At 33.4% G+C, this 24,114-nt stretch overlaps 1 protein-coding gene across 6 annotated transcripts in view; it reads right to left on the bottom strand.

Annotated features, from left to right (window-relative positions):
- UBE3A (ubiquitin protein ligase E3A) overlaps window positions 1–24,114 on the bottom strand; it is a 91,811-nt gene that overhangs the window by 3,084 nt on the left and 64,613 nt on the right. For 5 of the 6 annotated variants that reach the window (XM_047086536.1, XM_047086539.1, XM_047086537.1 and 2 more), the window contains 6 exons: window positions 19,630–19,774; window positions 16,363–16,568; window positions 15,598–15,762; window positions 14,140–14,295; window positions 13,975–14,048; window positions 106–249 (listed from right to left, as the gene is read on the bottom strand). In XM_047086536.1, the coding sequence (XP_046942492.1) occupies window positions 106–249; window positions 13,975–14,048; window positions 14,140–14,295; window positions 15,598–15,762; window positions 16,363–16,568; window positions 19,630–19,774 (890 nt within the window). The remainder of the gene's footprint in view (window positions 1–105; window positions 250–13,974; window positions 14,049–14,139; window positions 14,296–15,597; window positions 15,763–16,362; window positions 16,569–19,629; window positions 19,775–24,114) is intronic. The other variant, XM_047086541.1, reaches the window with a different exon arrangement.

Raw genomic sequence — 24,114 nt, 5'->3', positions numbered from 1 at the left:
AGTTCTATATAAAATTGTAAAAGTGCTCAGAAGCTACTGGACAGTTCACATATGTGTGATATGGAATGTAAGGTTTCTGGTATATAGTCACAATTTAATAATTACCTTTCTGTGTCTGGGCCATTTTTGGCTATAATCATCTTTAATTTTCCTAGTCCACCCACAGGTGCTCTGTCTGTGCCTGTTGTAAACTGCAAGAAGAGTCTTTTCTGCTCATCTGTAAATGAATGAACAATTTCCCAGAACTCCCTAAGGAGAAAAGACAGAATACTGATTTTAGTTTGGCATTCATTTACAACTAACACTAATATGAGTTTATGACTTATTAAAACCATATTAGGGAGATGAACTGGAAGTTAATATCAGAAACCCTAAACTCCTGGTGATTTAGGATCTATGGATTACTTATGCAAATTTATCTTAAGGAAACAGTTTTAAAATCATATTATTTACAACATAAACCGGCAAACCCAAGTGTCCAATAGGAAATAATTATGTAAACTACGGTATACTCACAGTATATAATCAGGAATCAGTAAAGTAATCAGTAAAGACAAAATCCAAAACCCAAATCCTGTTAAATGAAAGTAAGTAAAAAGAAATACTCTAAAAAATTAACTCCAGATGTCTTTGGGTATATATATTTTTATTTATTGCCCTCCACACCTGACTTCCTTATTCTCTTTGTCTACCCTTACCTTACTTAATTTTGGGCATTGGGGGTGAGGAAAGGTGATAAGAGATTAAGGACAAAATAAAAAGAAACACACACACCCCTAATAGTAGTAATACAAAAACATACTTTTATATAAACTAGAACATTTTTGACTTTACGTGTTATGGAAGTGGGGATGGAGGATAATTTTGTTTTTAATTTTTAAAAAAATATTTATTTTTGAGAGAGAGAGAGAGAGGAAGAGAGAGGAAAGAGAGAGAGAAAGAGAAGGGCAAAGAAAGAGGGAATCCAAAGCAGGCTCCAGGCTCTGAGCTGTCAGCACAGAGCCCTATGTGAGGCTTGTGCTCACAAACAATGAGATCATGACCTGAGCTGAAGTCAGACACTTAACTGACTGAGCCACCCAGGCGCCCCTGGAGGACACTACTTACATGCAATTATTTTAAGAGAATGATTTGGTCCCTGGCATTCCTAAAACCTATGTGATAAAATTCATGTTGTTATAATCACTCTAAAAACAAAATGGGGGCGCCTGGGTGGCTCAGTCGTTTGGGCGTCCGACTCCGACTTCAGCTTAGGTCATGATCTCACGGCCTGTGGGTTCAAGCCCTGTGTCAGGCTCTGGGCTGACAGCTCAGAGCCTGGAGCCTGCTTCAGATTCTGTGTCTCCCTCTTTCTGCCCCTCCCCCACTCATGCTCTATCTCTGAAAAATAAACATTAAAAAGAAAAAAAAACACCCAAAAAATGTAGCTCATTAAAAGCAATCTTGGCATACTTGTTCGAATAATGAGATATCCATAAATTTAACATATATACTAATTCTCAGCTAAAAAAAATTCAAGATTTTAGAAAAAAATTTAAAATGTTTTTTTAAATTGATCGAAGAGTACATTTTAATATTTATTTGAAAGGCTCTTTCCAGAATCTTAGCAGAAAAGATCACACTCCCTACACATATAATTATAATTCCAGTTTTCGATATTCTAATATTCCAGGATACAATTTCTATTATCAAAATGCTGGCATTTTTGTTGGTGCAATGCCAATACTTCTGACACAGGTTAGCAGCTTTATTAGACTTCTTGGCTCCCTTCAAAGTCTTCCTACTTTTTTTCCCTGACACTCTTAACATCCTCCCTACCTCTCAGTCCCAGTAAACCTCCCACTCCCCTAGAGAAAACAATAAAGAACTACATCGTAACAACAGGAAATTAGACACGGAACTTGCAGGTGCATCTTTCAGGAACAGCTAAAATCACCCCAGAGTTTAGATCATCACTTTTGGTTGGTTGACAAGAAAAAATAAGTTTCCTATAGCCTAGAGCTCTCTGTCAGGGCAGAATAGGTATCCTGCACACTACAAGGAACCAGTCATACCTAAAAAGGCAGATACAAAGGTATCCTTATCAGCATGGCTTCTTATTTATTTGGTTCTTTCTAAAAAATAGGGATTTAAAATATTGGAGTTACCATCAGTTTATATAATGAAAACACTTATTGACAAAATTCTTCTCTTAGTGTTATGTTCTATATTAAAATTCTGGTTAGGAATGCAACTATTTAGAAAACCAAACATGAAAGAGAGGCTTCTGCATTTCTTCCTTAAGTGGTGGCTGCATGGACCACATCTCATTTATATCTCCTTAAACCTATTCAGATCAAAAATGAGAGAAAATCTGATAGAAACACTCATAACCTATGCTTAGATTGAAACCAGGAAAACAGAGCAGCAAACTCCCAACTGACATATCAGCTGGAGTACGAACACCTGAGCCCAAACTAGCAGAGTCCAGCAGGAGCACTATGGAAGAGGGGGGTGTACAGAAGAATAACACAGGTTACAGTTCACCCCAGAAGGGCAGAGCCCCACCCCAAGAGTGAACTACTAAGGATAGGTAAGAGCACTGGCAACAAAGTGGCTAAAAGGAAGGGTCTTAGAAAAGTATCAGGGATTATAAATGACAGGCATGCTACCTGGAAGGGATGGGGAGCACCCTCGGAGGCATAAGTGTCCCTTGAAAGTAGCTTCTGGTTATAAAGGGATGGAAGCAGGAATGCCGGGTGGCTCAGTTGGTTGAACGTCCGATTTCAGCTCAGGTCATGATCTCACACGGCTTGTGAGAGTTCGAGCCCCGCATAGGGCTCTGTGCTGATAGCTCAGAGCCTGGAGCCTGCTTCGGATTCTGTGTTTCCCTCTCTCTCTGCTGCTAAACAACTCTCATTCTGTCTCTGTCTCACTCAAAAATAAATAAACATTGAAAAAAAAAAAAACCTAAAAAAAAAAAAAAAAAGGGGATGGAAGCAGCTAATGAAAAAGGTCCTAATTAAACAAGATGGAACTGAAGAATCAGAAGGTGGTAGGCCACATAACCATGTATTAAAGAAATTGCACAACAGCAAAAGAGGGACTATTCGATCAAAAGACCACTAAAGCCACCCAAACTTCTCTCTACTCCCCCATGAGATCTACTAATAGGTCAGAAAAATCCAACCAATAGAAACATAAATGAGAAAAACATAATTCCAAAGTCCAAATAAAGATATTATGAAACAAGTATAACAAATAAGAAGCTAAATTCCTAGCAGAAAAAATGTATTCTTGAAAAATTCAGTTGTGAAGAATGCAAACTGTGTAATTCCCACATTCCAATATGAAGATAGAAAAGAACACCATTAATCAGAAATACAAAGATCAGGAATGAACAAATCTGAAACAGAAATGGGAATACTCAAACATACTCAAGAAATATGAACATAAATTTGGAAACAGAAGGTTAATATATAAGGTGACCAAAGGAGAAACAGCATAAACAACATTTTTACTAGGGACACAGAGATCAGAAACAAAAGAACAAGAAAAATGAATTTAAAAAACTAAACAAACAAAAAAACCCCACAAAAACCAAAAACAAAACAAACAAAAACCTAAAGAAATATGCACCAAAGCAGAATACAGAAAAAGATTACTATTTTTAACTACATAAACATAAAAGCTTTTACTTGGCAAAAAACAAAAACAAAAACAAAAACCTAAGCAAAGTCAAAAGATAAACTCGTAAAAATATATTTGCAAATTTATTAGGGTTAAACAGCTAATCTAACATATAAAGTTTCTAAAAACAAAGAAAATAACCAATAACTGAGCAGGAAAACGAGTAAGACTATAAAGAATACAAATAGCTCCTAAGTACAAGAAAAGATGCCCATTCTCATACATATTGAGGAAAACACAAATTACCATTTCTTAACTGGCAGACAGGTAAACATCAGAGTTTAAACACGACACTGGATTTGGGAAACTGTAGGAAAAGGGATACTCATATATTGCTGGTGGGAGTACAAAACTTTACAATTACTGTGAAGGAGAATTTGGCATTATCTAGCAAAAAAACACATGTATCTACAATTTGATATAACAATCCCATTTTTAGCAATTAAATGATACCCATACATACATATGGAATAATCCATGTACGATGATTCACTGTCACATTATTTCTAGTAGCAAAAGGTTAGAAATAAACACTATGTCCTAATAATCTATACTGCTTTCACACAATGACAGTATTTAGCCATACGATTTCTTATAAAATGCTTATTTCAGACCTCGAGTTAAGAATGCTCAAGAGTGACCTAAAAATTTCAAAATGTAATGAGGTGATGTTAAAAGCATACCAAAACTAAGCTGTTTGAATATCACTAAGAATAATGAATGTGAAACACACTCAACATATAAAAGTCCATGAGTTCATAACAATATTCAGAAAAAATCCAAAAAACAAAACGAAACAAATTCACCCCACCAATTAAAATCCAAACTCATTTGTCATCACTGAATTATATCAACTCCTTACTCTAAAATATTTAATACATTTTATTATGCCTTTTCAGTAGAACTGTTTCTCAAGGTAATCAAATAGCAACCATTGATGAGGAAAAAGAATGGCAGGTATATATGTAGAATGAACAGAAAAAATTTTTTTTCCTAAATCACCATTTTGCAACCCCCAGTGAAACAATGGATTCAGGCAAGAATACTGATACAAAAAATTAGAAGAGAGACAGGAGGTTTTGGGACAATGATGGTGGCAGAAACACAGTTATTTTGTTTTTGCTTTTCTTTCCAATCTTCCTAATCTTAATCTCTCCCATAAAATCAGAACTAAGTGGATGACAAAAGAGAAGACCTACAGAGAGCACCTATAAAACTAGGTAACAAGATATCCCCCATAAATCCTTGCGTGTAAGTGAAAAGGAACACCACTGACACTACAAGACCTGGCTGGTATCGGTGTCAGTGGGTGAAGAAGCACAAGGAAGACAACTGCATTTCTTACAGCCCTGAGAACAATGGGACCTCAAAAACACCAACCCACTGGAAATCACATGTTAGTCTGAGAACAGCAGCTCAAAGAGTTATCCAATACAAGGGATCATGATACAGTGAAAGGTCTGGGCCTTTAAAGCTCTTGAACACTAAAATTCTTTTTTAAACTGAGGAGAAACTGCTGGACATAGGTCCAAATTGACCAAATCAAGAAAAAAAAACAAACAAGAAAAAGTCAAATAAATGGGAAGAGTAGAATAGGTAAGTTTCAGAAAATGCAAGATCATACATATATACATATACATATATGTACATATTTTTATCATTTTGCAAAAGTAAAATGTACAGAGCCTTCCTGAAGCATGAAAAGCTGCCTGGCCTATCTCTCCCTCTTTCAAATATGACAAAACTCATTCCACTTAAAAGTAATGAGCAACAGGAAAAAAATCACAAACACTAAAAAGAGCTGTTACTAGAGAGAGAATAGTGTGTGTGTGTGCGTGCACACACACAAGAATGAGGTCTCTATAGAGAATAAAGTACACTGAAAGATCCGCTAACAAAGATCCACAGGAAGAGCTCTCCAGCCCCATGGGCCTAAGACATCATGCAACTCGGCCTCGTGAAGCAGCTCATTTCAGCCCCCTCAAACAACACCATCATGTATTGGGAGCCCCCATGGAATGATATAAATAAAGCAGACAGGAATAGTGCCACAACTCTGGAAAACTAAATTTGTCACTGGAACCACAACCCACAAAATGTTTCACTTGTGAAATAATAGAAAAATCTCAGGAAAGAAACAGAAGTTAAAATAATAATAATAAAAAAAAGAGCTAAATGTAAATTATAGAACTGAAAAATACAATAAGAGAAAAATACCGGATGGGATCAATGGTAAAGATGACAGAGAATAATAAACCGAACAAGAGAGAAAACAGAGAAACAAAAACAACAGAAACTCAGGTTCATGTGGAACAATATCAAATTATTAGAGGCCCAGAAAGAAAAAGAGATTGGAGCTGAAAAAGTATTTGAAGAAATGGCCAAAACCTTACCATGTTGGGCAAAAGACACAAACCCACAAATTCAAGAAGCTGAACAAACTTCAAAAAGCTTAAACAAAACTATTCTTCAGGAATAAAGGGGAAGTAAAGACATCCCTAGACAAAGGAAAACTAAAAGAAAATGCCATCAATAGACCTGTCTTTGAAGAATGACTGAAAGAAAGTGACAAAATATGGACTCTTGAAGCAAATGGAAATGACAGAAGAAATGTAAGTAACATACAACAGAATACTATTCTCATGAGTTTTGTAAATCAAATGTGATGACTGATACAAAAATTGTAACAGCATTAATAGTCAAGACAATTTTTAAAAGTGAGGAAAGAAACCTAAATGGAAGCAAGGTTTCCACACTTCACTGGAAGTGATGTTATCCACTTTCACATATGTACAGTGTAATATCACAGCAACCAGGAAGAACACTATATAAACAATATACCCCAATAAACACCAAAAGTAAATCAAGAGGGAATCTTAAAATATGCTCAAGTAACTAAATAATCCATGGAAGGCAAAAAGATAGAAACAAGCAATCACAAAGAGGAACAGAAAACAAATGGTAGATGTAAGCCCTAACCTATTAGTAATTACCTTAAATATGAACTGTCTAAATTTGCCAATTATAAGGCAAACTGACATAGACTAAAAAAAAAAAAAAAAACCCAACAAACTTTGTGCTATTTCTAAGAAATTCATTTTGAATTCAGCAACAGGTTGAAAGTACAATGACAGAAAAAGATATCATGCAAACTTAAAAAAAATAGGAACTGTTATATTCATATTAGATTCAGAGCACAGAAAATTTCAAGATACAGAGTGACCTTATATAATGATAAAAAGACCAGTCCACCAATAACGTATGATTCTAAATGGGTATGTACGAAAAAATGTTAAAAACTGAAAAAAGATATGCACCAAATTTCAGAGCCTCAAAATACATGAAGGAAAAAAGAAGGGGAAAAGAGAAAGACACGTACCAGAAAGAGACCTACAGAAATATGCTCCACTGATTTTTGACATATGTGAAAAAAGTAATTCACTGGAGGAAAGATAAAGTAGTAAATCTAGAATATGCACACAGAGCTCTCAAACTCAACAGTAAAAAAAAAAAAAAAAAAAAAAAAGTCAGGTGCACTGTTGGCATTTATCATAGAAATGAAAATTTATGTTTACCTAAAAAAATCACATGATTATTCATAGCAACTTTATTCATAATGGCTTTAGAAGCTTTTCTGAAGTCTGAAGTCTTTCAACAAGCAAATGGTTAAAAAGACTGGTAAATCCATAGCAAAGGAATAAACACTACTCGGCAATAAAAAGAAACAAATTATTGATAGTGAAAAAATCTGGATGACTTTCAAGGCTGAGTAAAAAAAGCCAATCCCAAAAGGTGACATATTATATGTGATTCACTTAATACAACATTCTTGAAATGACAAACTTAAAGAAACAGAGAACAGATTAGTGGTTGTCAGGGATTAGGGACTAGAGTGAGGACAGGGTAACGGTATGAGTGTGACTGACTTATATATAAAAGATCAACAGAAGGAATTCTTGTGGTGACAGAACTTTTCTGTATCTTAACCGTATTCTAGTTGTGATATTATACTAATGTTTTATAAAGACTTCCATTGAGGGAAACACGGTAAAGTATACACAGGGTCTGTGTGATTTCTTAACAACTATATGCCAAATTACATGATCTCACAATAAAAAGTTTAATTAAAAGGAAAGTGTTGGGGCACCTGGGTAACTCAGTCTGTTAAGTGTCCAATTTGATTTCAGCTCAGGTCATAATCTCAGGGTTGAGACTGAGTTCCATGCTGGGCATGGAGCCCGCTTGAGATTCTGACGCTTCCCCGTTTGCTCACATGTGCATGCACTCTCTTTCTCTTTCTCTCTCTCACACACACGCACAAAAAAATGTGTTAAAGAAGATTAACAGATGAGTAGGTTTGGGAGTAAAGAAAATCAGTAGAGACAAAGAGGCACATCACCTAATAATGGTAAAGGATCAATCCACCAAGAAAACATCCACCAAGAAGATGTACTGAGGTTCAGAGTGTATGCACCAATCAAAAAATATTTAAGATACATAAAGTAAAAACTGATAGAGCTGAAAGGAGGAATGAACAAATCTACCATTATGGAGCATTCAAGACCCTTGTCTCTGAGCAACTAATAGTCAGAAAATCTGCAAAATCAAAAATGAACAGAATCTACATCAACATTTATAGAACATTCCACCTATCAACACAGAATTCACAAATTCAAAAGCATTGGGGAGTCACGAAGATTAAGTTCTCTTATTATGAAGAATCAAACTAGAAATCAGTAACAGAGGAAAATATTAAAAAACACTGGAAATTAAACAATTTTATTTAAATAATGTCTGAAGAAAAAGTCTCAAAATAAATTCTAAAAAATACATAGGGAAAAAAATGAAAATCAAACATATTAAGAATATGGGATACAGCTAAAGCAAAGGTGAGGGAGAATAAAATTTAAAGCATTAAATGATTACATCAGAAAAGAGGAAAGGTTTCTAATCAATCACTGTTTCTATCCTCAATAACCTAGAACAAAAAGAGCAAACTAAACCAAAATAAGGAAGGAAGTAATAAACAGCAGAAATCAATGAAACTGAAAGCAGGAAAACAACAAAGAAATAAAAGCTGGCTTTTCAATATAATCAGTAAATTCAACAAATCTCTCAAGCAAGACTAACAAGTTCAAAAAAGAAAAACAAGCAAATTATCACTATGAGGAATTAAAATGGGTATGATCAGTTCAGATCTGCAGACATCAAAAGGATAAAAAGGGAATATTAAGAATTCTGCACACATAAATTTGACAACTTAAAAATAAAATGGATCAACTCCTTGAATAACACAAACTATCACAACCCACACAATATGAAAGAAAACTTTAACAGTTCTACAAACATTAAACAAACTGAATTTGAAATTAAAACACTCCCCAAAAAGGATATTTCTAGGCCAAGATGGTTTCATTGGAGAATTCTACCAAACATTTAAGAAATAATTACTACCACTTGAACACAATCCTCTCCTAGAGAGCAGAACACTTTTCAACTCAATCATGAGGCCAGAATTAACCCTGATGTTAAAACCAGACCAAAACAACATAAAACACCAAAACTACAGACCAGTATCTCTCATGAACTTAAACACAAAAATCACCAAACAATTAGCAAGTCCAATTTGACAATAACTAAATGGAAATGACTCAGATAGATACACAATGGTGGTTCAATAATGGAAAATCCATTAATGTAATGTGCCATATCAAATAGAGGATAAAGAAAAGTTATTATATCAACCAACAGAAAAAGCATCTGACAAAAACCAAAAGCCTATATATAATAAAACTCAACAAGCAAGGTACAGAGGGGAGCTTCCTTGAATTTGTAGAGCACTTACTACACTAATATAAAGCTTAATAAAGATAAATGCTTTCTCCTAAATCTGAGAACAAGGCAAGGTTTTCATCACTTTTATTACTCCTATTTGGCATTGTGTTAAAAGTTCTAGGCAGCATAATAAGGCAGGAAAAATGAGTAAAAGGCATAAACATTTAAAAAGAAGCAGCACAAACTATCCCTATTTACAGATGACACGACTATCTACACAGAAGGCCCCAAGTGATCTCAATAAAAAAAAAAAAAAAAAAAAAACCCTTCTAAAATAAGTGAGTTCAGCAAGATCAAAAGATATATGACCAACATGTAAAAAATCAATTACATCTGACTATACTACCAACATATGGAAACAAAAATTAAAAATACAATACCATTAAAAAAAATAAAAACACCATTTACAATCACTACAAAGGAAATCACACATTTAGGATAAATCAAACAAAACATGTATAAAATGTGTATGTTGAAAATTACAGAATACTGATGAAAGGAATAAAAAATAAATGGGGAGCTATACTATAGCTGAAGAGTCAACACAGTAAAAATGTCATTTCTCCCCAATGTGATCTCAGTGTTAACTCCTATCAAAATCTCATCAAGGTTTTTTTGTAGGCACACAGTGAATATAAAATTTATAGGGAAAAGCAGAGTAGCTAACATATGGAAAAGGCAAGAAATCTTTCACTTAAAATTGGAGTAAGCACTCTATCTGATGTTAATACTTACTATTTACCTATACTAATAGACAGTGTAGTATTGACAGAGGGATGAATAGGCACACAGATCAAGGGAGAATATAGAATTCAGGATTCAGACAAACATTACAAACTGATTTTTGACAAAGATGAAAAAACAGTTCTTCAGGAAAGGAAGGATAGCCTTTTCAATAAATTGTATGGGAACAAATGGGCAACTACAGGCAAAAAAGAGATTCTTGACTTGAATCTCACATATAAAAATCAACTAAAAACGGACCACAGATTTCAATATAATATGTAAAACTTTAAAATTTTAGGGAAAAAGAAAAAAAAAGAAAATCTTCAGGACCTAAGGCTGGCCAAGAGTTTTAGGTCTGACTTGACAAAAAGTATGATCCAGGGGCGCCTGGGTGGCTCAGTCGGTTGGGCGTCCGACTTAAGCTTAGGTCGTGATCTCACAGTCTGTGAGTTCGAGCCCTGCGTCGGACTCTATGCTGACAGCTCAGAGCCTGGAGCCTGTTTCAGATTCTGTGTCTCCCTCTCTCTCTGATCCTCCCCATTCAAGCTCTGTCTCAAGAAATAAATAAAAATGTTAAAAAAATAAAAAGTATGATCCATAAAATGAAAAATCAAAGCTCATCAAAATTAAATACTTCTGCTATGCAAAAGATTCTCTAAAGAAAATGAAAAGATTAGCTACAAGAGTAGGACATAGTATTTGAAAAGCACATACCTCAGAAAGGACTAGAATATATGAAGAACTCAAAATTCAACAGTAAAAATAACCAGACATTTCACCAAAAACAATATACAGATGGTAAATAAGTACATGAAAAGATATCCCACATCACTGTCATCTAGAGTAATTCAAATTACACCACAAGATATCACAACATACCCAGCAGAATGAACAAAATAACATCTTTGATACCACCAAATGCAGGCAATGATATAAACTGGATCACTCATATATTGCCCAGGGAAATGTAAAATGGTACAGCAATTCTGGAAAATAGTTTGGCAGTTTATCATATAACCCAAGATTGCACTCTTGGACATTTATACCAGAGAAATGACAACTTATGTTCATGTAAAAATCTGTGCCTAAATGTTTAGTAGCCTTATTCCTAAAAGCCAAATACTGACAACAAACCATGTGTCCTTTTAACAGTTGAATAGTTAAATCAAATATGGTACATCTATGCCATGGAATACTATGCAGGAATAAAAAGGAATAAGCTGTTGATATATGTAACAACTTTGATGGATCTGAAGGGAATCATGCTGTAGGGGTAGGAGTATGCATACAAACGGATAGCAAGAGACACACTTCTGGTGATGAAAAAGTTGTGCATTATGATTATGATAGTGGTTATGCACATCTATACAATGTGACAAAAAGTACACAGAACTACACATACATATAAATAAGTGCCTGAAAAACTGATGAAATCTGAACATGGTCTGTAGATTGAACCTATATCAATTTCCTGATTTTGATATTGTGCTACAGTTATGCAAAATGTTACCACTGTGGGAAAGTGATGGAGGGTATGGGGGACCAACCTGTAGTTTAACAGAAAATTCCAATAAATCTATAGTTACTTCAAAACAAAATAAAAAAAAAATTCCAAAAAACAAAAAACCTTCTGAAAAAGAAATATCCAGGCCCTGATGGTCTCACTGGTGAATTTGAACAAATTTATTTAAGAGAAAAAAATACCAATCTTACAGAAGTATTTCTGAAAATAAAGAACAGTACTCTTTCAAATCAGTATGTGAGGGTAGCAAAACCTGATAAATGTGTACAAAAAAGGGATATTATCGGTCAATATTCCTTATGAATACAGACCAAAAAATCTTAACAAAAGGTTAATAAAATAAACAGAGCACCATATTTATAAACTAACAGACCACAGCTAAGTTAGGCTTACCTAGAAACAAAGGCTGATATAATACTGAAAGATTCAATGAAATGAATCCCAAGAACTGTGGGGAGAGGATAATCAAATCTGAATCTGCTCAAGCGTTTGAAACGGAAAACTACCAATTAAAAGAAAACTGCAGTCCCCACCTCTCACCTCACCCCAAGAGTAAAAAGGGGCATTTAAAAAGATATCTCTAAGTCTCTTAGTAGTCAAATGAAATCAGGGAGAGTCTTATCAGCAACTGGAAAACATATATGCAAAAGCTTGCCTGTGAGTCAACATTTTTACACTTTGTTGTTTTAAAGTTTATTGATTTTGAGAGACAGAGAGTGCGAGTGGGGGGGAGGGGCACAGGCTCCGTGTGGAGCCTGACACAGGGCTCCATCCCATAACACTGGGATCATGACTTGAGCTGAAATCAAGAGTCAGAGGTCTAACCAACTGAGCCACCCAGTTGCCCCTATCATTACTATTCTGTCTTCAACTTCCTACTAGTTGTAGACTCTATTTAATAATTAATATTTTCATATTAAGGTTGACAAAATAAGAAATTGAATTTTGTTTAAAGATTTAGAATACCATTAACTGTGAGAATGATTTGGAACCTGTTGTCTTTTCACTTGCCTTTCAAATCACACATTAACTTATGACCTTAAGATATGTATCAAGTAGGGATTATGTTATTATAGAAGCTAGAAATCAAATTAAACCTTAATTTAAAAAATAATTTCTCCATAAAGAACACACAAGGTATTTTCAACTATTCTCAGAGAAACACTAAGGCTACAAAATCCTGTGATCACTGTCATTAACAGAGATACTACTGTGAACTCCTTGTGACTCATAAGTGCCGTTTTTTTTTCATCACCATATCTCAAACCTTTCATGTGTCAATTTTGAAACTTCAAGTAGTAGAAGAACAATGGTTAGAGTATGTAAGTTCCAATACTGCTGCTAGAAATGACTTAAGGTGTACTAAAAAGAGGAAATACCAGTAGCCTCCTGCACACCAGGATGAAGAACAAAATAACAGAAGAAAATAATTTAACATAAAATATTATTTATTTCTAATTATACTTGATATTCATTGTGGTGTCCACAAATTGGAGTCTTACAGGAATAACCTTTAGAGACAACCTCCAGGAAGTTATGTTTGCATTCCTTCTCACCTTACCCCACCCCAAAGATGCACCAAAGAAGCATCTTCATGCTCTTCTAAAACAATCCGTTCGAGGAAGAAAGAAGCCTATGCCTTTTAAGATTGAATAGCGTAGTACAGAAAAGGAAATATTAGCAATTGCTAATTGCTTGACTGGAAGCAGATAATATTGGGAATCTTTGCCTCTTTCTGTGAAAATTTGGGGTTCAGTTTCTTCAGGTGTAGAACAAACATTAATACGTATCTTGGCATATTATCATAAAGACTAAATAAAAGAACGTAACATATCATATAAGGTGCTTCATATAAGTAGGGAAGAAACAGTTCACAAATAGGGAGTTCAAAAGAAAGGAGAAACATTCAGAGATGTAGCTCTATTTTCATTATTTTCTAACCAGCAGCAAGCACATGCTAATCAAAATCATTAAGAATATTAGATAACTTATATCCCAAATGCCAAAGAAAACATGTGACTTACATAAAACACGTAAGAAATAAATCGTAAGATTAACAATGAAAACTAGTGATTTATTACAAATACACTTTTAATATTATAGATTGAGAATTTGTGAGTTTGCTTATTTGGGAAGTAATACCTAGAGATGAAGACCTAAAGCATAAAGTACACACCCCTCTGATGAATTTAAATCTTCTTTTTAAGAATTAAACACCTCACCTAATCAGAACAGAGTCCCTGGTATAGCCACCATCATATTCGGTAGTTTCTTCTAGTGCTTGGAAGTCTAGATTCTGCAAATTCAAGAAAATGTGTCTTAATATATATACATCATTACAAACAATAAATCGATATATTTTTTGCAGACACTTTTTGCTTTCTTACCCGGCTTCCACATATAAGCAATTCAATTTCCTCTGGTCTGAATAAATATTTTAAGGGAGATTCATTGGTCACCATATGAAAACCTCTCCGAAAAGCCTTAAACTGTTTTTCTACTGATTTATTGAGAATGTAGTCAGAATAGAGATTGACAAATTCCTGCAGAAAACATTAACCACAAGAACTTCTTATAATATGCTATATAAACAAAACATAATAAGCTACTCGGCCGCATAGCTTTTAGTTTTGTTTTCATTTTCCCCAAGAAAGAACAAACACTCAAAAACATTTTTAAAGATTCAAACTTTATACATATAAAGGAAAATACAGGCATACCTCAGAGATATCGTGGTTAGTTTTGGCCCACTGCAATAAAGTGAATATTGCAATAAAGCAAGACAAATGAATTTTTTGGTTTCCCAGTGCATATAAAAGTAATGTTTACACTATATTGTAGTCTATTAAGATTGTAATAACACTATGTCCAAAACAATGTATATTCCTTAATTTTAAAAATACTTTACTGCTAAAAAATGCTTCATTTGAGCTTTCAGCAAGTCTTAATCACTGATCACAGATCACTGTAACAAGTACAATAATGATGAAAAAGTTTGAAATAAAATGAGAATTAACCAAATGTGACACAGAGTGAGCAAACGCTGTTTGAAAATTGGTGCTGACAGACTTCCCCGACACAAGGTTTCCACAGTTGATTTGTAAAAAACCCAACATATGCAAAATGCAATAAAGTGAAGCTCAATAAAATGAGGTATGCCTGTACCTTTAACAATTTCACAACTTTTTGCAATAGTAAATACTGAACTATAAAAAGCCCACGTAAACTAATTATACACGTAAGTTTCAAATTTGATACTGTATTAAACCAGACTTAAAATAAAAGCTGGGCCTTAATGCAATTTTGACATTCCCTCAACCAAGTGTACAAACACAGACACATTTAAACCATGTATACATCCATTTATAAAACCTAACAACTGCAATGTACCGGATTTGAGCAAACCAGGAAGCCTCATGTTGTCTGTGCTAGAATATTTAGGAAGCTGCCTAGTGTATCCAGTTCAGCAAAAATGTGGGTGTTTTACTAGATACATAAGCTGTTATACCAAATTATAAAAGGCAAGTGAATCCTAACTTAGACATTATAATATTTTATCAAGTTACATTATTATAAAATGTTTTATGGCCATAATGTGTCACTCACTATCTACTATTCCTGCCCCCTTTCTTGAAAAGGGGTTTAGTGCCTAACTATGTGCTCTCATACCAGTTTATATCCAAGATTTAGAAAACTGGGGCTATTTCATTTAAAAGAATTTGAGTATTTGATTTCTTGAGTTTTTGTATGGACTATTTTAGATACTTCTTTATCACAAGTATATATGCTTTAAAACTCTGTTAATAAAGAGACAAAGACAATGATGATATAAAAACATGTATTACCTTCCTGTTTTCATTTGTAATTGGAATTTTATCACCATTTTCCTTTAGATCATACATCATTGGATTACCAAAAAGGTCTGTCTGAGATATCTGGAAAGTGATCATCATGTCATCTTCTACATTCCCTTCATATTCCAGTAAATCTTTTAAACTCTGATATAGGACCTAACAACCAGAAATGACAAATTAGGCTACCACAGAGCTATAAAATATAAGTTAGCATCATTTTTCTTGGGGAAAAAAAATGACAACAAAGACTAAAGAATAGGAAGTATCCTTCTTGTCCCTCAAATAGTTTACTATAAAGAAAGACTCAGTCACTGGTATGTCCCGTCCAGTGCTGAGAAAACCACAGCATCAATTTAGCAATGGATTTCACACTGTGCTCTATGAATGAACCTCAGGTGTCTCATAGTGAGGGAGGGATTCGAGACAGAAACAACATACTAACTGTAGCCACCAAGCCCCTTATCCAGAGCAGTTCTGATTTCACGTGGCAATCTCATGTGTTTTAAAAAACAATGTTTAAAAACCCTTTTCTACAGAATCAATTTTACAAAACCTGCTTGCTGAAAGTAATATATAATAAATTTCCTGAGTTTTTAGGTATTCATGGTACTGCAACAGGTTAAAACAACTTTAACTTATTAGGTATAAATATTAACAAGTGAAACTGATTCCAAATGAAAACTGTAGTTTTTTACATAAGTTATAGTTTTGCTTTTAAATAAAGCTAAATGATCAAATAAAAAATGCCAGACTTACAGGGTGAGAGTCTCCCAGATCACGAAAAGTTCCTTTTTTCCCCATTAGCTTCCTGTAGACAACCATGGGAAAATGTACATCCAGTATACAGTTATTGTAAATAGCCAGACCCAGCACTATACCAATCAGAGTGAACTGACCCTCAGTTTCAAAAGAGGATGGATTAAACCAAAACAATTTTGTAGATTCATCATATGTGAACATACCTATAAAAAAGGATTTTAAAAAAATACATTACTTTTCTATTTTATTAAATAGACTAATGAACAATACAAACATAAAATAATTACACATGCAAACTTATACATAGTAGGCATACAAAAATTGTTTTTTCTATTACATCAGCACTTGAGAGACCACAGTTCAAATATATGTGATTGTTATAAATTGTGGCAAATGGCAGTATGTCATTTTAAGAAGCCAAGGAAAAAGGAAACAAGTAGCAGGCAATTTTGGCTGCATTTTTCAAAACGGAAAAATGTTCATTAAATTCAATTCTCTAATCTTCTACTAATACAAATAAGAAATTAATTTACTACATCCACTGGTTGATTGAAAATGAATGCAAAACCAAAAGGAAAAAAGCTACCATATTTTTAAAATGTTTCACGTATAAAAACATGTTTAATCTACATGTGCTGTTTTCAAAAACCAATTTTAAATTTCATTAAAGAAAAGTTTTTGTTTTTTCAAAACTGCACAATGATCCTATGAAGTTTTTCTAACTCCTAACGAAGTCAGATGAAGTCAAGTACATAAACTTGAATACATTTGATAAAGGTAGATTATGTCCAAAATCCAAGGCTATTTAATATACATACACGTTAATTGTGAGCCAGTGAGTAAAACAAAAGTAGTTTGTATTTGTAGCCTTCTTTCAATTTCATATGTTTTTCACTATTCAAAACCCAAGCTTGGAGATTTTTTTTGTAACATTCATCTTAAAAAGTAGGAATGTTTCAGGGCGCCTGAGTGGCTCAGTTGGTTAAGCGTCTGACTTCGGCTCAGGTCATGATCTCATGGTTCGTGGGTTCTAGCTCTGCTTCGGGCTCTGTGCTGGCGGCTGGGAGCCTGGAGCCTGCTTTGGACTCTGTGTCTCCCTCTCTCTCTGCTCCTCCCCCACTCACTCACTCTCTCTCTCTCTCTCTCTCTCTCAAAAATAAACATTAAAAAAAAAATTAAAAAGTAGGAATGTTTCGTTTACCTATCTAAAACCATTACTAAGACAGAATTATCTTCTTCCCTTTAAACAAACAGAATATCTAAGGAAAGGTTATATGATACTTTAATGAATTTACGATTTTTCTTACTTTACTAAAATGTTTTTCAGTTGCTACTGTGCAACTGAATGAAAATATTTTAAGAATTAGGTCTGAAAAGGGCAATTTCCAATAGAACAAACTTTAGAAATCAATTTGGCACATAAATATGTCAATTCATATGATTTTTGAAAGCTTTAAAAATGTTTATTTTCACATTTAGTTTAAGTTAAATACAAAGGAACCGTAAAATGTCCCCTGGATCATAAGAGTACAAAGTAAGCTAGGACGTTTTTCTAATGGAAGTTACAATTCACAAAATAACAGTCTGAAAATTATCCAATTCTTATCTGAATTTCAGTTTAGATCTAAATTTTTTTACAAGTCTAAGTTACAAGATTCATTGAAGTAAAAAACTTCACTTAGTTATAAATATGGTATGAACAAAGTCAAGAACAGTTGAAAACAATAAATTTGATGAAATCTCACAAACGTATGTCCTTGGTCTCAAGAGCAATAAACTAAATTAATCAGAATATAAATTACACAGGTCATTACTCTCCTCTCTGTGTATGAAATGAAAGATAATAATTTTAAGGTTCAAAGTGATCTATTTTGGGCACATTTTTGCCAGGTCCCTGGAAGAAATGCACCATAAAAGGTAGTTCTTATAAAACATTCTATTTTGGTATATTTAACCAAATATTCCATATTTGGTATTTTTAACCATTTCAATTACTTTACTTCACTATCAAGTAGAACTGTTTATGTTTTTTTTCTGAAAGTATTTCTGCATATAATGTAAGTATATTTTATTTACAGCTAATGTTTTACATGTTGAGATACAAAGGAATCCAGAGCAAAGGTTTACCAAACCTATGAAGCTCATAAATTAATTTTCTACCACAAAAAAGGCAAGGTTTTATGTGTCTTGGTTTACTTTGAACAAATTATATGCAAATTACACAGCTTTCTGATTATTAATAAACATTAGCTAAAATATATAGTCTTACTTTAACTACATTTATGTCATGAACTCAAAACGTCTATGTCCATTTGCACGTTTGTGTGTATATATGACCAGCTAAGAACAATAACAGAAAAGTCAATTCAATGTACATACTGACAATCAACAGACTGTAAGAGCTCAATTCTCAAAGCTTAAAGGAAATGATCTGCATTATTGTATGTCATATTCTTCACAATTCTAAAAGTACCTTTAGCGGAATCCTTTTCCTATGATGGTCATGCATTGTTTTTAAAAGTAAGCAAACCTGGTAACCAAGTAAGTGGTTACATCGCATAAACTGAATCAGTTCAGAATTATCTATCCAAGAAGCTGTTGTCTTTTACCACTTCCACTGTGCCTACTTGTCTACCAGTAAAATTCAAATCCTTCAACTTTCAGACTGAGATATGTAGATGAGTTTTTCCCAAACTGTTCAATGAAAAAACACTTCTGAGAGACAAATGTTATTAAAGGTGGGGTGGAAAAAGGCTTCTGAAGTTCAAAAAGTTTGGGAAAGCATAATATTAAGCCTCCTGAAATCCTGTAGTAAATAAACCTAATTAATTTGATACCAGTCAGGGTTTCCAAACTTTGAGCATGATACACTTGTGAGACATTCTCAACATTCTTCAGACAATTGTTGTATGAAACTCTCATTTCAGAAATGCCGTGAGTCTGAAGAATGTTTTCGAATAAAAAGAGCAAAGAAATCCTTCAATTGTTCTAATGTACCATTCTAAAGGGTTTTCAATTTGACTTACCTAAAAGACAATTTCCTACAGTAAAATATTTGGCTAAGTAATCTAAATAAGAACTTGAATAAATGCGTGATGCACATCACTCCCCTAAACCCAAATTCAGTCATTTTCTGTGACTCTAGGAAATCTATACTGAAACCTACTGTTTACTCTTTGTAACTGAGAATATTTATAAACCTAGGTAAACAAACCCTTAAATCAAAAAGATATGACATCATGATCACATCACTAAAATATTTACCAATATCTGGATTGAAGATTTCCTCCACAACCAGCTGAAAAAATTCTTTGGAAACACCTCCCTCATCAACTCCTTGTTCTCCTTCAAATTCCACATACAACTGTTTCTTCAAGTCTGCAGGATTTTCCATAGCGATCATCTCTAGCTAGTGAGTGAAAAGATAAAGTGAAAAGAAGGTGACTGCCAGTTTAAGGATGAAAGCAAAATAAAAATAAGTAGAAAAAATAAAAACAAGGATTCAGGCTATGGAGCAAATAAAAGATACTGACTTTTGGTTTGTTTTAAATGGAAACAGGAAGCAAACCAGTAAAAAGCCAGTAAAGGCAAAGATTCAGTCTCACAGATAATGGAAAAACAGGACAGAAAAGAAATCGGCATAGAATAATAAAAGAGTTACTTTCTAACTATTGATTTGTCATGAAATTAACATATAGTAGAAAATTAAAATTAGATTTTCTGTTACTTCTGTATAACAAACCTGGGCTCTAAAGGTTAGGACATGGAAAGAAGTCAACACAGCCAAATACATAAGTGACTACTCAAACTAAATCATTTCAGCAAAAACAACAGAGTACAGAAGTTTGACTTCAAGTTTGTTTGCTAGTAAGTCTCTATGTTTAATAGAATAGAAACTAAGGAATTAAGTTTTGTTATCTATTAAGCCATGAATAAAATACTTTCAATTAAGAGAAGAAACATATTGGGTAAATAGGGAGCAGCTTATGGTCTCTTATAGCACTTAATACAAACTGCCACGTCTTGATGGAACCTAAGACATCTTATATATACTTTTTTTTGAAAGCAGATGAGATTTACGCTTGCTTACATCCTTACTCTTAATTTCTTACTAACAGTTACATTTTTCAACTATAAATCTTTACTGGATACTTTTTTGAATCTATAGAATAATACACAGTAAGTGATCTCAGTCATTAAGAGATTAATCAGAAAATACACACTAAATACTAATGTGAACTATTTATACTTCCAGTTTTTAATGTATTTGAAATTTACTAATAGCATGCCTGACTGATCACCCGCTTTATTTGCTAAATAGACTTAAAATGCCTTCTGGCGGTTAAAAAATTTGAAATTTGCCAAAACAGAGTATTTACGAGTGTTCAAGTTATTCCAACCATTGCAATTATAATTTTAAAAATGGTTTTGAGCAATGCAAACATCATCAAAACAACTGTACTATAGTCCTCTAGCAATTACTTTAGGTAACAGTACTGGTTTGGACATTCTAGTATGTCTATAGAAAAATAAAATCTCAAATTCATGAACCCGGACAGTTGTCCTAGATCAATGTTTTTCAAACTGTCAACTGCCACTCATTAGTGGGCAGCCCAATTCATTTAGTGGTTTAAAACCAACAACGGGAGGAAAGAGAATGTGTTCCACATAGTAATGGCATCAACCATTTTGTGAAACTTTTGTTTCAACTATAAGTATAGACAGATACACATACATGTATGTACCTATGCTACGTCAAGTATCACTTTCCTACTTGGGAATACAGTCAGAAAAGTTTTAAGAACAAAGGCTGAAATAATCTAGATATCTTCAACTTTTGGAGTCTGTGAATTTAGAATCTTTAGCTTTAAGAAATGTCCTGTGTAACAATGGTCTTTAATATTTACCAAAAAAAAAATTTATGCCAAGTTTTTAAAGATAATTTATTTTTGTGACAGAGTGTTGTGAATTGAGACAGAATAAATACTCTGTAGTTGTTCCAACTATCACTTAACTTTTAAACTTTAAATTTTAGCAAGCGACTCAGGTAAGCCTGTTTCCTCATCTGCAGAGAAAAAAAAGGGATAGTACTCTTCATACTGCAAAGATGTGAAGGCTTAATAAAAATATACAGAAGAGTTCTAGAGCAGACAATATTACTAAGATAACACATCATGTTGCAACCTTTTAAAACAACTTTGATCTTTGAACATAAGATTCATAATTTGATTTTATAGCCTAGTCCCAAGTTTGAAAGAACCTTGGGGAAAAATAGTTCCAGTTGGAAACCTGCTTCAAGCCACAGAAAATAAAGAATGCTGAGAACTAAATTAGAATTATCAGCTCCAATGTGGTTTACCCATCACGCCAACATCCTATATTGCCATGGAACGCATTCCTAGTTTCCTTCTTCCAGTTCCCACCTGCCTAGGTGTCAAAGGAATATAAGTCAATGTTTATATATATGCCCTTATAACACAAAGACAAAAGTGCTTATATCAAAAGTATAATGCATTCTGAGGTGAAAAAACTGATTATCTGCTATTTAAATTATACTTCCTATAGTCCTCTTTATTAACATTCACAAATGAGAGCTGACTCCATTATCAATGTGATTGATATCTTTTAAAGGATTCGGTGTCGATTCTACAGGATTCAGAGGCCATGTGTTGTAGTCTTAGTTCCACCTAAGACACCTCATAGGACACTGAAACAAATTTATCTTCATTCCTTTTTTTTTTTTTAAAAGATGTTCCTAATACCTTTTTTTTTTTTTTTTTTTTTTTTTCTAGAGAGAAAGAGAGAACATGTGAGCAGGGGAGAGGGGCACATGGAGGGAAAGAGAATCTTAAGAAGGCTCCACACTCAGTGCAGAGCCCAACACGAGGCTCAATCCCACAACCCTGGGAACATGACCTGAGCTGAAATCAAGAGTCAGATGCTCAACCAACTGAGCCACCCAGGAGCCCCCTAACTTCATTCTTATAAAATATTAAATGTCTGTCTGTCTCCATCAATCTCCACAGTGCTCTCCACCCTGAGTGCCAAAATAATTCAATATAATATTTTATAATTATAATTGTAAACATATAGCTTTCTTTCTTTGCTTTAGTTTCATCTATAAAATGAAAATGATATAATAAAAAATTAATATATGTGAAGCACTAGATGAATTCCCTGTACAACAACGCTTTTGTTATTGTTACTTTTATTTGTACTAAAAATTCTTTCAGGCATGCCTGAAAACCTAACAACCCAGATATTACAGAACAAAAATATTTCAGTAACAACACAAGAATAATATATAGCACTTATGTGCCAGGGCACTATTCTCAGCACTTTACATATATCAATTCACTGCATTTTCACAACAATCTTATGAGGCCAGTAATATTATCAATCCCATTTTACAGATGAAGTCTCCAAAGTCATGAGAGGTTCAATAACTTGCTTTTAGTGTTAGTAAATAGAACAGATTCTAATCCAGAAGGAAGCTCTTAACTATTATGCCTTCCTGCCTCTCTTCAATAACTAGCAATAATCTTTTTTGAAATTGTAAGTGACTTTTATTTTCTTCATGTTTTCTGTATTTTCAATTAGTTTTTACAATAAACATGTATTTCAGAATCAGGATGTAGTCACATGTAAATATGTAAAAAGAATGATTTGAAAAATAGATGGCAACTGAACTCTGCAGGCAAAAATTTCCATTACCTATGTTCTATACTTAATATATATAAGTATTTAAATATACTATATACTTAATATATACCTAGGTATATATTAAGTGGTTCTGTAAAATACTTTACCATTTATGTATACATGGGCAGTCTACCTTTAAAAACAATGTTTACTTTTAATTATAGCATAAAATTTGCCAGTTACCATTTGACAAAGGCCATTAAGGGGCTACATTTTTATTTTTCTTAAACACAACCACTTCTGACCCACTGTTCAATCAGAGAATGATTTCAGAACTGAATTGTAAAGGTATACAACTTTCTGTAATAAATACATAGCATTTAAAACAGAATTATGAAAATCAAAAGCTGTCTTGAATACAGGATACTTGGAAATTGAAAGACTAGGTCAGTGAACATTCTGAAAAGGAGTATTTATATGCATCCTTGAATTGAAATCATTTAGTATACAGACTTGTAGTTTTATATATAGGTTTTCTTAAAGTAGGGTATATTTTGTATTAATTTAATATGAAGACTGGCAAAATGCAGATTACTGGGTTAAAATACACAACAGACTGGATGTAATAACATCTACCTCTTCCTTATATGACTTCCTCTTCTTACTAAGACTCTTGATTTCATCAATTGTTGGACAAAACGATTTTCAATTTCTGAACTTTTAATTGGCCATGATGATGAAATCCTAGAGAGATCATTTTTTAAAAAAATTGATCTGGTATCAAAGCATTCCCAGAATACCTAGGTAGGATGACATCTTAATATAAAAATATCATACTTGCCAGATGCAAAAGCGTTAAAAGGAAAACCCTATCCTTTAAAATCTTACAGTATTCTGGGCTATTATTATTCATGACAAAGTTATCTTTACCCATAGTTGAAAAAATTCCTTAATGGTATGGATATTTAAGTAGTATTCACATAAAATAGACCTAATTCTTAAGAATGCCTATGTTCTCTAAGAATGGCTGGCTTAAAACAACTTCAGTCAACTTATTAGACTCTATGGTTAAACAGTTTGTTTACACCTTTAAACTACTGACTGGAG

This window comes from Lynx rufus, unplaced genomic scaffold (genome assembly GCF_022079265.1).
Source record: "Lynx rufus isolate CCGP_SWC_20201006 ecotype Redwood Valley unplaced genomic scaffold, mLynRuf1.p SCAF_21, whole genome shotgun sequence".
Classification (NCBI taxonomy): Eukaryota; Metazoa; Chordata; class Mammalia; order Carnivora; family Felidae; genus Lynx; species Lynx rufus.
This window is presented reverse-complemented; position numbering and strand designations above follow the sequence as displayed.